The sequence below is a fragment of the Esox lucius genome, chromosome 2, assembly GCF_011004845.1.
Source record: "Esox lucius isolate fEsoLuc1 chromosome 2, fEsoLuc1.pri, whole genome shotgun sequence".
NCBI lineage: Eukaryota > Metazoa > Chordata > Actinopteri > Esociformes > Esocidae > Esox > Esox lucius.
Window position 1 is genome coordinate 4,747,614 of NC_047570.1, and position 16,072 is coordinate 4,763,685.

The following is a 16,072-nucleotide window of genomic DNA, read 5'->3' on the forward strand; positions in this document are numbered from 1 at the left end:
TTTGCACAAGCTCACCAAAATTGGACAGTTGAAGACTGGAAGAATGTTGCCTGGTCTGATGAGTCTCGATTTCTGTTGAGACATTCAGATGGTAGAGTCAGAATTTGGCGTAAACAGAATGAGAACATGGATCCATCATGCCTTGTTACCACTGTGCAGGCTGTTGGTGGTTGTGTAATGGTGTGGGGGATGTTTTCTTGGCACCCTTTAGGCCCCTTAGTGCCAATTGGGCATCGTTTAAATGCCACGGCCTACCTGAGCATTGTTTCTGACCATGTCCATCCCTTTACGACCACCATGTACCCATCCTCTGATGGCTACTTCCACCAGGATAATGCACCATGTCACAAAGCTCGAATCATTTCAAATTGGTTTCTTGAACATGACAATGAGTTCACTGTACTGAAATGGCCCCCACAGTCACCAGATCTCAACCCAATAGAGCATCTTTGGGATGTGGTGGAACGGGAGCTTCGTGCCCTGGATGTGTATCCCACAAATCTCCATCAACTGCAAGATGCTATCCTATCAATATGGGCCAACATTTCTAAAGAATGCTTTCAGCACCTTGTTGAATCAATGCCACGTAGAATTAAGGCAGTTCTGAAGGCGAAAGGGGGTCAAACCCAGTATTAGTATGGTGTTCCTAATAATCCTTTAGGTGAGTGTATATTTTCCACTCAATAGCTTTAACGTTGAAATTTATGATTTTGAAACCAACTACAGTGAGGGGGGAGACCAAAAGTCATCCTCCATTGTTGATGATAGTAATTTTTATGTCAATAGAACCACAGACGTGAACAAAATATAAGTTGTGATTTATTGTTTGGCTGACCGCCACTATCTGGAATACAAATGATTCAAACTTGGAGAATTTTACTTAAATGTAGAAGGTTAATCAAGACATTGTTTGTCACACGGTAGTTTGGTTGTTGCCTGTAAAAATGCTACATTTCGGTGCTGTAGATATGGTAATACAATTGCCCAGGTGGTTGCATTAGGTACACCATTTTTTCACTCCTACAATTTAGTTGCGCAGCTTATCCCCTAGTGGCAAAACCAATTTAATTAGGCATTTGCCAAGAAACTTCAGGATATTATAAAAACATGATAGCCAATTTCATAGACCTGTGGGAAGGTACTGAAATGACATCAATGTTAAGAGATGTTTAGCTCTGTAAGACAAATGTGTCAATAGGTGATATGGTTTATAATTCCTTTGCACAAGAGACTGTGTTACACATTGATGTCTTTGATTGTGCTTGTGAATGTTTGTGTTTTTAACATTTCCACTTTGTTGTTTTGAATGAATATACAGTATGCAACTCCATATTCCAGATCCCTCCCTATTACCAATTCTATATTTTTCATGTCTGTCCTGTAATGATGGCCAGTGTGGGTTCAGGATGGCGCCTCCTGTGGCCATATTCGCCGTGATTCTGCTTTCACTCATGGTGTCACTTTCCATTGACTTAATGAAGTGAAAGCAGGGGGGATGTACAATATGATAACTGATTATGATTGGAAAAAGTTGAGCGTAGGGCTTAAAGCAAATCAAATTGGTATTTATATGGAGCTACATGAAAGAAAAAAAATATAATCTGTTTGCATAGTTATAACAGAGCATTGGCATTTGTTATGTTTTTCATCTTCCATTCTTAGGATTTGTTTTAATTTGTTTGTTTGTAAGGTCTAACATTTTAATGGTGGAATAGCATAGATCTCATAGATCTCATAATTTTTTGATTTGGCTAAGCATAATCAGTGTCTGATCAGACAAGGGAATCTCATTCCACTGCCAAGTGTTATCCGGCATGAATATAACACATTGAACGAAACATCAACCAAGCCAGTTCTGAATGGAAAAGGAAAGTTGACAGACTTTTATGGAAACTTGTCTGAATAGGGTGTACGCTTCACTCTGAAGATGGAGTTGACAGAACAATACACAGTGGATGAATTTCCGATGGACTGTTGAACCACAGTAATCGTTGTTTTGCAGTTGTACATTCCACAGAGCGGGACATCACATCCCCTTTTCTGATGATAAGTCACGTCACTGACTGGACACAGACAACGGAGTGTGTGAGTACCACAACATGTTCAAGAAGGATTTCTACAACCACATGGGTCGAATCTGTTCCAAATCATCCTGACCACTTACAGGTGCTGGTCATAAAATTAGAATATCATCAAAATGTTGATTTATGTCAGTAATTCCATTCAAAAAGTGAAAATTGTATATTATATTCATTCATTACACACAGACTGATATATTTCAAATGTTTATTTCTTTTAATTGTGATGATTATAACTGACAACTAATGAAAATCCCAAATTCAGTATCTCAGAAAATTAGAATATTGTGAAAAGGTTCAATATTGAAGACACCTGGTTGCCACATTCTAATCAGCAAATTAACCCAAAACACCTGCAAAGGCCTTTAAATGGTGTCTCTGTCTAGTTCTGTAGGCTACACAATCACGGGGAAGACTGCTGACTTGACAGCTGTCCAAAAGACGACCATTGACCCCTTGCCCAAGGAGGGCAAGACACAAAAGATCATTGCTAAAAAGGCTGGCTGTTCACAGAGTTATATCAGTCTGTGTGGAATGAATGTATACATTATACAAGTTTCACTTTTTGAATGGAATTACTGAAATAAATCAACGTTTTGATGATATTCAAATTTTATGACCATCACCTTCACATGTTCATTCCTCACAAGACAGGTAGAAGACTACATATGATCACTACCCAAACATTGATACTTGTTTTTTTGTGAAGTTGCTTAATAGTCATACAGTGCTATGTGTCAGGGCAAAGTGTGTCCATTGCATCTTATTTTCATTTCATTTAAGGAATAATAAAGCCTTATAGGCCAGATTATCCGTTTTATTATTTTTCTTTATTGCTTTTTAACAGAAGTGTTTGGACCTTTTCAGGTAATTAGGAATTGGATTGTACTTTTATTTTTGCTAGTTTTATCAACATTTAATGTGTGAAGGGGGGACACACATGTGTGAAGGGGGGACTGATAGAAATTGGGCATGAAAAGTAGCTGAATTACACAATGTATGAGAGTATTAATGATATCTGTACGAAGGACACTAGGTAGGAAATGTGATGACCCATTTCTGATGTGTTCCACATATCCTGTCCATACCTCCTGATAGGAGATTTCCATGTAACTGTCATAGACTATGAATAGACCCATGGACCATAGGACCATTGTGAGGAAGCCTGTCTTTACCTGATGATGTGCATGTATTTTAGTTCTATTCTCTTTTTAGAGGAGTGGTTAGTTATCTTGTGCTACATGAGGTACCGTATTGCAAGCAGGTTGGTATTTACTACTGATGGGCCCCACACAATCTGATAAGCTGTGGAGCCAAGAAACTTAAGAGGGGACACTATTAGGCCATGTAAGGTTAGGATATAGAATACACGTATGTGATTGGAAGACAGCCAGATATTGGAGGGGATGTGCTGGGGCATAAAAAAAAACTAGAGAGATGGAAGGTTAACATCGTAGCCTCATGCTGAATAAAGATGGCTCTCCCTGACTTTTGGTTGCATTTATTTTGTTCATGGACCAAACTTGGACAGAATCTAGTACTACTTATAGCCTATGTTATGTTTTTGTCAGATGGGCATGACAAAAATAATAATAAAGCATTTCAGTGCATTTCAGCACACACATGCCTTATTATCATTATGACTCATTACCACTCAATTACACACTTAATCTCTCACCCACACTCACAAATAAGAACACTCACAAATAAGGCTGTTTTTGGTCGAACTTTTGAACTGTTTTTGATTACCTGGTCTGTATTATTCTCAATTGTAGTATTCTCTATTGGAGTTTAAGTAAATGTTCTTACTACACTATTAATGTGTTTGTGTCCTCTATACCTCTGTGCCGTGTTTTGGTTTCTCCAGGTTGTCGGGGCAACGCATTAGGGGGCGTGGCGTCACTCTTTGGAATAGAGCCGGTACCAGCTGGTCCCTATTACCTATCACACACCTGTTCCCGCTTGGTTCATCACCGGCTGTATATCTGAGGAGCCCTGACGACCCGTCCCTGCCGGATCGTTGATCCACATTCGTATGTGTTACGGCTCATAACGAATTCCTGAAATACGCCTTGCTATTCGGTCTAAACTAATCTTGTCTCCCTGTGACTATAGGAATCCTCCTGATGACCATCATCAGCCTGTGTACTGACCTCCTGCCTGTCCACTACTACTCTGCCTACTCCCTGCCTGTACCTCTCCCACCAGCCCGTGTACCAACCTCTTGCCCGTCCACTACTACTCTGCCTACTCCCTGTCTGTACCTCTGCCGCCAGCCCATGTACCAACCTCCTGCCCGTCCACTACTACTCTGCCTACTCCCTGCCTGTGCCTCCACCGCCAGCCCGTGTACCAAACCTCTGCTTGCCCACGACTACCCTGCACCTACTCCTGCCCTCAAACCTACCCCTCTCCTTCCCCGATCTTCACCACCCATATAAAAAAAATTTTCGCACTTCACTCATCCGGTCTGCGTTTGGGTTCCTTTCAGAACTGACAAAGATGAGAGAGGCCTGTAATTTTCATCATAGGTACACTTAAAAAAATCCAGATAATCACATTGTAGGATTTTTTAATGAATTTATTGGTAAATGATGGTGGAAAATAAGTATTTGGTCAATAACAAAAGTTCTCAATACTTTGTTATAAATCCTTTGTTGGCAATGACAGAGGTCAATCGTTTTCTGTCTTCACAAGGTTTTCACACACTGTTGCTGGTATTTTGGCCCATTCCTCCATGCAGATCTCCTCTAGAGCAGTGATGTTTTGGGGCTGTCGCTGGGCAACACGGACTTTCAACTCCCTCCAAAGATTTTCTATGGGGTTGAGATCTGGTGACTGGCTAGGCCACTCCAGGACCTTGAAATGCTTCTTACGAAGCCACTCCTTCGTTGCCCGGGCGATCATTGTCATGCTGAAAGACCCAGCCACGTTTCATCTTCAATGCCCTTGCTGATGGAAGGAGGTTTTCACTCAAAATCTCACGATACATGGCCCCATTCATTCTTTCCTTTACACGGATCAGTCGTCCTGGTCCCTTTGCAGAAAAACAGCCCCAAAGCATGATGTTTCCACCCCCATGCTTCACAGTAGGTATGGTGTTCTTTGGATGCAACTCAGCATTCTTTCTTCTCCAAACACGACGAGTTGAGTTTTTACCAAAAAGTTATATTTTGGTTTCATCTGACCATATGACATTTTTACAATCCTCTTCTGGACCATCCAAATGCTCTCTAGCAAACCTCAGATGGGCCTGGACATGTACTGGCTTAAGCAGCGGGACGCGTCTGGCACTGCAGGATTTGAGTCCCTGGCAGCGTAGTGTGTTACTGATGGTGGCCTTTGTTACTTTGGTCCCAGCGCTCTGCAGGTCATTCACTAGGTCTCCCTGTGTGGTTCTGGGATTTTTGCTCACCGTTCTTGTGATCATTTTGACCCCACGGGGTGAGATCTTGCATGAGATTATCAGTGGTCTTGTATGTCTTCCATTTTCTTATAATTGCTCCCACAGTTGATTTCTTCACACCAAGCTGCTTACCTATTGCAGATTCAGTCTTCCCAGCCTGGTGCAGGTCTACAATTTTGTTTCTGGTGTCCTTTGACAGCTCTTTGGTCTTGGCCATAGTGGAGTTTGGAGTGTGACTGTATGAGGTTGTGGACAGGTGTCTTTTATACTGATAACAAGTTCAAACAGGTGCCATTAATACAGGTAACGAGAGGAGGACAGAGGAGCCTCTTATAGAAGAAGTTACAGGTCTGTGAGTTTTTTTCCTCATTTTGTCTCTCATAGTTGAAGTGTACCTATGATGAAAATTACAGGCCTCTCACATCTTTTTAAGTGGGAGAACTTGCACAATTGCTGGCTGACTAAATACTTTTTTGCCCCACTGTAATCTAATGATTTTTGCCAGACAGCGTAAATGGAGATGGCCAAGAAGAGCGAATGTCTCTGACCGACCCTCCCACCCACCCTTGTTATATAGCGTAGTGGTTAGAGAAGTGGACCTGTGAACTTTAAGTCCTGAGTTCATATCTCCTCGTAGGCGAAGGGAAGTACACATAATTAATTATTCTGTATAGACAAACACTTCACTGGCTAAAAAATCCAGTGACTGCATTATTGTAAGCCTGAAATAAAACAGTTTATGGTTATAGTGCGACTGTTTCTGGTGGATTTTCTAAGTATGCATCTGTGCATGCGTTTTGGGTCAGGATAGGCAAACACATTTGCTGGCTACAACATACAGTAGTTACTTTATAGTGAGCCTTAACTAAAACTATACGGTTATATGGCAAATGTTTCTGGCATGGAAAAGTTCATCTTCAGTCTCACTAGAAATTGCTCAATTCTTATGATTAGATACCAGTAAGCCTATTAGCTAACAGTTCATAGATACTATTTGTCGTGGAGGTAAACTTAATAAGAAAAGTTAGTCAGTTTAACACAATGCTCAATAATGTTTAGTGACTGACAAAATGAATAATGCTTTGGCGTTATGGTTAAAGACAGTTTGAATCTATTTATTTATAAATTTTCTGGTCGTGTTACTTGATGAAAAAGTTAGTTATCGTCACCTTTCTTAATAATTATTGTATCAATGTAATTCACTAATGAAAGAAAAAAGTACATTGTTATGCCAAGAAAGAAAAAAATAGGTTCTTATGCCATGAAATGAAATAGCTTTGGCAGACTCGCTAGCAATTGCTCAGTTCCTATGACAATTCCAGTAAGTTAGTAGATACTGGTAAAGCATATTACTGGCTAATAAGTTGTTCAAACGGCCAGTGGCAAAAGCTAACAGTTCATAGACGCTATTTGTGGTGGAGGTAAACTTAGTAAGAAATGTTAGTCAGTTTTACTGTATCAATATGATTCACAATTGGCCAATTAGCTGTTAAAACAGACTGTGACAAAAGAGGATTTGTTCCGGATAGACACACCTGTCAAATGTAGTTCAGTGGTGTAGTGGTTAGCGACACAGTCTTTCACGTGGGGCGACCTGGGTTTGAATCTCAAGAGGGCAATACTTTCTTTAACAGGCTGGCTTTTTTTTACCATCTCATTACTGTGGATTTTAAAATGACTGAACAATTCATTTTGGGACCTGCAGAAAAAAATTTTCATTTAGCTACTAGCCTACAAACTATAAGAGGATATTGTTGAACTTGGAGCAGATTGCAAGTTAATAAATGCTTTTGCAAGGGATGAAGCAGCCACGTACACTATTGTGACATCAGCATGAAAGTGAACATTACAGTTTCTAACTGAGTAACAGATGTCATTAACATACAAAGTGAACAGTGAAGGACACAAAATGTAACCCTGGGTATGGCTGGTCCAGTGTGGAATTACACCACAGTCCACCACGTTCTAAGCACAGGACAAAGAAATTAGCTTGAGACAATGGTGTTCAACCTATTTACTTCATTGAACCATCTATTCAAAAAGTATAATACACCAATCCAGTGACCAGGACCTTCAATCACAACTAATACCTCTGCGTAACATCATGAATGGGGGTCCAGTCTGTGAGGGCCTACAAAATAAGATCTTGGTAAGACTATTAAATAACATTTTCATAATATGTAAACAGCATTTACTATTCACACCATATAATGAGAAACTATTGCTGGACCTGAGGTATGTGTGCGGTTAGACAAGTTTTGCTCATCTAGATAAATTGTAGTGTAGAAAGTCACTCAGAATGGATACAAATTATCCCAGATATCATTCATCCATTGAAGTCAGTGGTAACAGAATCAATGTTCCATCAGTGAATGGGTTTCAGCAAGAGACTCAACATTGATGTACTTGTGTATTCCTGATTTGTTTCTTAATCTAATTTTATGAAACAGGGGAGTGATGAAAGCTCTTACTGTTTTGTCTTTGGGGGCCAAGTTGATAGGTGCATGTCAAGTTAAGGCTGAGTTTAAATTGCTTCAGAGTCCTTGTGTGGAGATAAGAGAAGCTTCCAGAAGCTTGTAGTTTGCAAAAAGGCACCTAAAGGACTCTTAGACCATGAGAAACAAGATTCTCTGGTCTGATGAAAGCAAGATAGAACGGCCTAAATGCCAAATGTCTGGAGGAAACCACCTTGGTCTGGGTGCGACTAGTCAGTATTGAGAAAAAGATAAATGGTGTAAAGTACAAACAGTTAATTGATGAAAACCTGCTCCAGGCCACTCAAGACCTCAGACTGAGGCAAATGTTCACCTTTCAACACGACAAAGATCCCAAGCACACAGCCAAGACATTGCAGGAGTGGCTTGACAGGAGTGGCTTGAGGACAAGTCTGTGAATGTCCTTGTATGGTCCTGAATATTTTCTGAATACATGGTCTGAATACATCCCAAATGTACTATTTATAGTGATTCCGAAGCATTATTGTTGGAAAGAGCTCCCGAGTGTTGAATGAAATGCAATTAAATCCCAGTATTGGGACATAAAAAAACATCTTCCAAACTAAAAGCTCCTTCATCGTAAGTGAATCATAATGAATACTTCTGTTAGTCAGTTAAGAGGTGAAACGTGAGTCACTTAATTTAGTAGTTATAAAAGTGTTGGTATTTTATATTATGAATGTACTTTTGACATGAAAATGCATACGTCAAACACTGTAAGATTCTAGGTTGTTGTTGCTCAGTTAACACGTAGACACTACCTTACGCCCTGTTATTTTTGTACAGAACAATACTAGGTTGTGACACACAGGTTGGTCGCCACAACAATTCATGCCAGATATAAAACACAGAGGCGGGGTGAAAGATGAGCTGTTCTGCCTCTTTGTTGCCATGAAAACAGTAACCATTCCACTATCACAGGGCAAGAATGCCCAGAGGACATGGGGACAGATGCTCCGCCCTCAGTGGGTATTCAGGTGCTGCACTGACTGCCCTGGCAACCAATCTGACCAAAAACAAACTATCGTCTCAAGTACACCAAAGATTTTTCAAACCCCAACATGGCCATCTTTCAAAGTATCATTAAAATATATGTTAGTCATCTAAGTACCTGTGATTTGTTTTCATTTATATGAAGGATTGGCTGGATTTGAGGGTGTGTTATTGTTACTGGTAAGTGTAAAATCCGGTTGAACAGGTTCCGGGTTGTTTCAATCTGAATAGGCTGCACTGCCCTCCCTCTTCTCAAGCTTATTGTTCACTTTGGCTCATATGCTGGCTGTTTCAGTGAGAAGTCTCACTGCCTTCTGAACACCTGTTACCTGTAACCACCCGATTGAGCACCTGATAAAGGTATGTGACGATAAGGATTTTAGTAATGTAGCGCTGTTTCTCAATTGGTTCTGTATGGAAGAGTATTAAGTAAGGACGGTTCTTACATATGTGACACTTCAGAAATAACTGGATATTTGTCAGTTACATCCACTTGGAAATGCTGTACATTCAAATTATATATAATGGTAAACATTGTCTGTGGTTTTAACTTGTAGTAACTAGTCGCCTAGTTTTCCATCATTCCAGCACATCAGTATAAATGTCATCTCATTTAATCAATTAGATTTTCCCAAACCGTGACAATACACAAACTGTGTTAACTGAACTTTATTTTGAACAAACTGTGTGAAAAGTAGGAGGAGCACACAAATGTAACATAAAGATTCTTTGAGCAATGGAAGTAAGATAACATTTACCAAATGGATGACCTAAAATGGCAGATTGAACCATTACACATTACACTATGCTGACATTTCAAGATAATGTAAAGTAGTACAAAATACAAAAATGTATATATGCTATATAATTTTTATCATGCTATTAAAAGCTATTCAATCCCTTGGCTTAAAGAAAATCTCTGAATCGAAAATGCAAAGTGGACAATCCTGTTTGCTTTGACAAGGCTGCTGAATGCATATTTTGAATTCCAACAGACAATATTGCTGTACCTCAAGGATCGCGTCAACTAAATTACTCCCCATAGTTTTACCCTGAATGATAATTGCATGGGCATTAATTTAGTCTCTTGTTCCCAAAATCCAATAATACAGAGTTTGCAGACTCCTATAACAAACATTCTGGAAAGTTTGATTAGAAAACATGGTGGGTTTGCTTCCAACCGTGGGAATTAATTGTGTCTCTGACCCTGAATCATTCTAATCCAAATGAAGGTCAAAGCCAATCTAATAGCATCAGCACTTTATCTCTTGGGTTGGTGTAGATAGATTCTAATTTTATTAAAAGATAAAGATAGTCAAATTACCCAATCACTTATAGAGAGCTTGCTTTTTTGTAGTATGTGCCAAGTATGTTTTGAGAATATGACAATTATGAATGCCATTTTGGAATCGTGGGCTGATTTTTATTCTTTTTGTGTTTTTGTGGGGAACATAATGATCCAGATTCTAAAACCATATTTTTTGCTATTCATATCAATTTGGATGGTTTTCCACATAATACTGTAAATACTGTTAGGATCTTTCTGATTCAGATGCTACAACATTGAGACATCACTGAATCCAGATTGTGTGCATTGAATAGATCTCTATATTGTATTCTGCTGGCCCAATCATGTTACAAAAATGTTTTGCCAGAGTAAATATTTTTTGCAGTAATACACAACCTAATCACTTAATCAATATGTGGAAGGATACTCCCAATATATTTTGAATCTTTCATTTACTCAAGGGTTTCCATTATATTGGCAGTTATTTTGTAGTTACAATCAAATTGGGGCTGCAGGCCATAAGATGTTTTAGCCATAATGGCAAAATTAATTAAACATTTGTGGAGAACTAACCTTGACTCATTCTATCTAACATGCATACTTTGTTTTGAACAGGAAGGTGATACACAGGATGAACCTGTACAACATCATCAATGTTGTCCTGCTATTGCAACTGCAGGGTTTCCATTCAGCCTGGCTTCAGACAACAACAGACACACCAGGACGTGCAATTGATCCACATTGGCTTCGTCACCTCAAAAAGATTGCACAAGCTCTGACCAGTGGCAGTGGCGATGTGAATGAAGATGGTACTGCAGAAGCCTCCATGGTCAAATTTGATGGTTCCAACATCATGCCATCCACGTTGTCAGAAGCTACAACAGAGGATCCGGAATTACTAGAGAACCTTGAATCTCAAGTAACCACTGTGGAACCAGAACTGCCAGTGAGCGTTGCTTTAAATTCAAGCCATGCTGATAATGAAGAGGACAGTGGATTACAAACCACAACAATCACACCAAACACAACCCATCAAATCACAGAAAACCCAAATGCTTTCAATTACACTTTCAATGAAACTGAATTCAACGAGACCAGCACAGTGCCAGACATCAATAGCACAGAGGCCAGTCCAAATCCTAATGGGGAGAAGGGAGTTTTCAATGATACAGTGGATAACTCGAATGTAACGACCACAGTGACAGAGTTCCCCTCAGACACCCCTAAGACAACAACTCCTGAAATAAGTCCCAAATTGACAAATACCACAGCCCCCAGCACAACAGATGACCTTACGATGTCGACAGTGATGGAATCTGGTTCCACTTTAGCAAACATCTCTGACAGAGGTGAGGAGTTTTCGAGTGTCTAGGTAAATTCTTTGTCTAAAGGGTACTGCTGTAAGCACTTGTAACCTGCAGGACCTGCATGGGCAATGGAGACTATAACAACTTTTAGGGAGATACTGACAGAGCACTGCAATCTGTTTCAATTTGGTTGTTTTCACTTAATTTATCCATTGTGATATTGTTTCAAGTGGTTTCGGAGATTCTTAAATGAGTCAACTAGACAGAGACCATGCAATCAAACGTTCAACTGGGGCAACTGAGTCTTTCATTTTCCCACTTGAGGGACCTGGTTTCTAGGTAACACAATATCCAATGCCGATGGCACAGAGCTTTTTTTGCGGTCTCTGACCTACATTGGCCAGATCAATTTTTTCAAAGTTTTCTTTGCACAAACTCTCCTTGTTTAACCGGCTGTGTGGTCTTGAGTTTCAAACATTATCTACGTACCCACAGTTGGTGTGGAGGCTTCCATTACAAACACCTTTTTCAGGGGACAATGGACTTCTGTGTTAGTCTGGCAACAGTAAAGACGGGGTCATTAGCTAAGGTCAGTGCTAGACCATTGCTCCCGTAAAGGGCGTGAGAGTACTTTTCTCCAGTTTCTATTATACCATAAAAAAGTGAGTGGATGGTTGGGTGACATTTCCCGAGTAGTTCTTATTGTAATTCATCAGTTTCCAACACACATGATTTATCAGCTACTGTCATGAATTTCAATATATAGTAACTTTTACTTACAAACATTAGTTGACTGCAATATTTGTGTCGAAAACAATGTTGTCATTGCAATAGGGCACATTATACATTACAGCCGGTGATTAGTTAGACTGTGGCTTGTTTGACCAGTTCATTTACCTGATTTGCATGTTGCTTTTGAGCTTTGTACACCATGCTTCTTAGGTGTAGAGTTCTTCATAACTAAGTCACACAAAAGCAGATTTTATCTGGACTTAGATAATTGTTCATGGGTTATTCATGGGTTGCCCTAGCATGTTAGAGCATTTTCTTGAATATCCAAAATGATCAGTCTTGGAGAAAGGAAATTATTAAAAAACACATTTAAAATCTTATCAGGTTTGCAGATAGGCAAGTGGTGGAACTGTTGGACCAATAATATAAAGGTTGCTGGTTAGGATCGCTAAGCCATCAAGTTTAAAACATTTCATTGTGCCCTTGAGCTAGGCACTCAACCCTAATTGTCCCTGTAAGTTGTCCTGGAAAAAAGTGTTCTCTCTCTGTGGAGAGTCATTTTATGGATTTCTTGTCTTTTAATGGCAATTGAAAAGATGAAAAAATTGCAATAAACAAGTTATTTTAGGTAATTACAGTGATAGTGAGTTTAATTACATGACTGGGAAATAGTACTTGCCTAACCAATGTAAAACTATATGTATCCTTTGCCACATTTGAAAGACAACTTTTTAATATACATTAATATTTGAATTATCTTAGAAAACATTGTAATGTTGCATTGGTTTTCCCAACCTCTTTCCAAGTATATCTTGATAAAAAATTAATTAAAGTAATAATATAGTCTGTTTATTTTCCAAGCCTTGGAATCAGGTACCACAAAGAACAAGAATTCAGTGGCATGGGGTGCCATTCTTGGCACAGGGTTGGCAGTGTGCTTTGTGGCAATGGTGGCCTATGTCCTCCTGAGAAAGAGGGGTCGACGGGATTTCACACACCGAAAGCTTGTTGAGGAATTTCCATCAGATCCAGGTATGCGGTTTTGGCTACATTTACATTGGCAGTCTAATTTTGTATATTTTGTGAATTAATTGGGCAACAGATCAGAATTGTACTGTCTGTGTAAAGGCAAAATCCTTGTTCTTTCTCTGATAAGACTGGAATGGTGAATTGAAATTACCAGTGATCATAAATTGCACTTGAAAAATTCACATCTCTGTTTCTTACTTCTAGTTTTACGCCTGGACAACAATGAGCCTTTGGACTTGAAATATGATGGGTCAGCTTACTACAATCCTGGACTTCAAATGGACCACATCCAAATGACCAACTTTCCACAAGGACATCAACATTAAAAATGACTTCAAAAATAACCCTTAAAACTTAAAGAAGATATAAACACAAAACAGTTATTGAGATGTGGGCTTGGGCTAAATAGTTAAGGGATTTGAAGGAAAGTTAAAAAAAAATAATAATACACATTTTTATTACCCATGTGTAAGATATTCTTCAACATAATTCTCAGTGATCTCAGTAAGAAGGTAATGCATGGATCTGGAATCTAACCATTTCAGCACAGTCTATTTAGAAGTAGCAGTAACCTAAAATGAAGACTTGATTATGTATTATATTTTCCAAAAGAAGCGAAACATATTGTAGACCTAAATTCAAAGGTTATTTATGTACCTTATTCTGATCTGAAATGTAGTCTCACTTCAACTCAATATTAACATGAATAAGGTACTATCTTTTATTTTAATCAACCTAAATGACAAAACATGTTCCTGCCGGTCTGTTACACCCTCATTTAAGGCGCTGGCATAAGAGCAATTGCCACTGCCATTATAAGCCATTACCGGGGTTGCAGGACGTCAGCCTTTGGAACAATCAAAAGAGCTTTATCACCTAAGTACCACAAATAATTATTCACTAGTATAAACCTGCTGCTTGACTAGCTTAAGTGACTGATGTAGATTCTCAAGATACTCAAATACCTTTCTTTATATTTGACACATTTAGTCATTTAGCAGACACATCCAGCAACTTACAATTGTGGGTACATACATTTTTTATATAGTTTTTCATATTGACCCCTGTGGGAATTGACCCCACAATCCATGCTCTTACAAAGTGAGCCTATCTCTATTTATTTACTTCATCATAGGTTTAGAAGCTGCTTGCTGTTTATCAGAGTATTGTTGTAACTGCCTTCAGAGAATGTGAAGCCTTCAGAAACTTCACATGAGGAAATTCCTGAAAAAAAGAACAATTTAAAACTGTATTCCTTGTTAAAGAATGTGATATGATCTCAGGTTTATTTTTTAAGATCAAGGCACCACAGTTTTTCACAAAACAATGTGTATCATGTGGTACCAGAAATGGTAAAATTCACAAGTAACTAAAAGGACTCCTCTCTGATTCGCTTTGCAAAAAATAATTACTATTTATGCTCCATAACATTAATTGAAAAGGAATATCTTTATATTCATTTTTTTTATACTTTAGTTTTCCAGCACTCCAGGTATTTGCAGCTAGATTCCATTTTAAAACTGATCAGTTTGAGGCAATTGTTAATAGTCCAAAAACTCAACATGGTTTGTCAGTCTTGTTCAAGGCCAAAGGTGTGCTACAGTTTCATTGGCTAAGGGAAGGTGAGCCTAAAATGGCATCCAATTTGAAATGTGATTTATATTGAACAAAATCCAGAGGTATAGGAAATCATAATGCATAATTTTCAGATATTGTTATGGTTTGCTTACAGTACTTATAATCCCTAGCATTTTACACAGATCTGTATGGTAACAAAACTCAGCATGTCTTGTTGTCATAATATAATGGGCTGGTTTCCTGGAGCCAGATAAGCTTGCTCCTGGAATGAAAAGCACTTTCATTGGAGATTCTCAGTTTAGCTTGTTTCCTTTTTGTCCAGAAATAGGCTTTTTTCCGGTTCTGAATTTTTTTATAGGTGTACATTAGAAAAGACAAAAAGGATTGGAGATATTTAACTTAGTTTTCCATTCAGTCATTAAGAGCTTAGGTACATACAGTATTGGAAAGTATTCAGACCCCTTCACTTTCTCCACATTTTGTTGTGTTACATACTTAACTTATAAAAAAAAATCGCCATCAATCTACATAAGATACCCTAGAGGAAAGAAAGAGGAAAAACTGTTTTAAAATGTGTGCCAATTTAATGATAATAAAAGATTGAAATATCTAATGTATTCAGGCCATTCATTCAGTAAAGAAGTGCCTTTGGCCTCAATCACAGCTTAGAATCTTGTTGGGTATGCCTCTATCTTTGCACACCAGGGTTTTGGTAGTTTCACCAATTCTTCCTTGCAGATCTTCTCAGCCTCTGTCAGATTTAATAGCGAGCGTTTGTGAACTGTGATCTTCACTGCTCCCCACAGATTGGGTTCAAGTCCAAGCATTGGCTGGGTCAGTCAAGGACATTCATACACTTGACCCGAAGCCACTCCAGTATTGTCTTGGCTGAGTGCTTTGGATTGTTGCCATGCTGAAAGATGAATATTCACCCATGAGTTGAAGGTCTTGTAAATGCTGGATCTGGTAAATCAAATTCAAATGTACACTGCTCATAAAATTAAGGAAACACCGAAATCACACATTGGGTCTTGATGAATCAAATATATTAAAGATCAAAATCATTACTGTGCATTATATAATTTGTTGAAAACAAAATTATGGAAGCATATAGTTAACTTAATTCAAATGTTAATGCAATCCCACATTTCCCACTCTTGCCTGCA

The 16,072-nt window shown here is 38.7% G+C and overlaps 1 protein-coding gene across 1 annotated transcript; it reads left to right on the forward strand.

The window, feature by feature from the left end:
- Nucleotides 1-9,230: 9,230 nt before the first annotated feature.
- Nucleotides 9,231-15,516, forward strand: muc15 (mucin 15, cell surface associated). Its single transcript, XM_010897051.4, has 4 exons — nucleotides 9,231-9,332; nucleotides 10,876-11,609; nucleotides 13,161-13,331; nucleotides 13,533-15,516. Exons 2-4 carry the CDS (start codon nucleotides 10,892-10,894, stop codon nucleotides 13,652-13,654), a joined length of 1,011 nt encoding a protein of 336 aa, XP_010895353.1. The 5' UTR covers nucleotides 9,231-9,332; nucleotides 10,876-10,891; the 3' UTR covers nucleotides 13,655-15,516.
- Nucleotides 15,517-16,072: the final 556 nt, after the last annotated feature.

Excerpts from the sequence above, each read along its gene's own strand:
- muc15 (XM_010897051.4), top strand. The coding sequence starts at position 10,892 with ATGAACCTGTACAACATCATCAATGTTGTCCTGCTATTGCAACTGCAG. Across the intron at positions 11,610-13,160 it reads AGCAAACATCTCTGACAGAG|CCTTGGAATCAGGTACCACA; the intron begins GTGAGGAGTTTT and ends TTATTTTCCAAG. Across the intron at positions 13,332-13,532 it reads GGAATTTCCATCAGATCCAG|TTTTACGCCTGGACAACAAT; the intron begins GTATGCGGTTTT and ends TCTTACTTCTAG.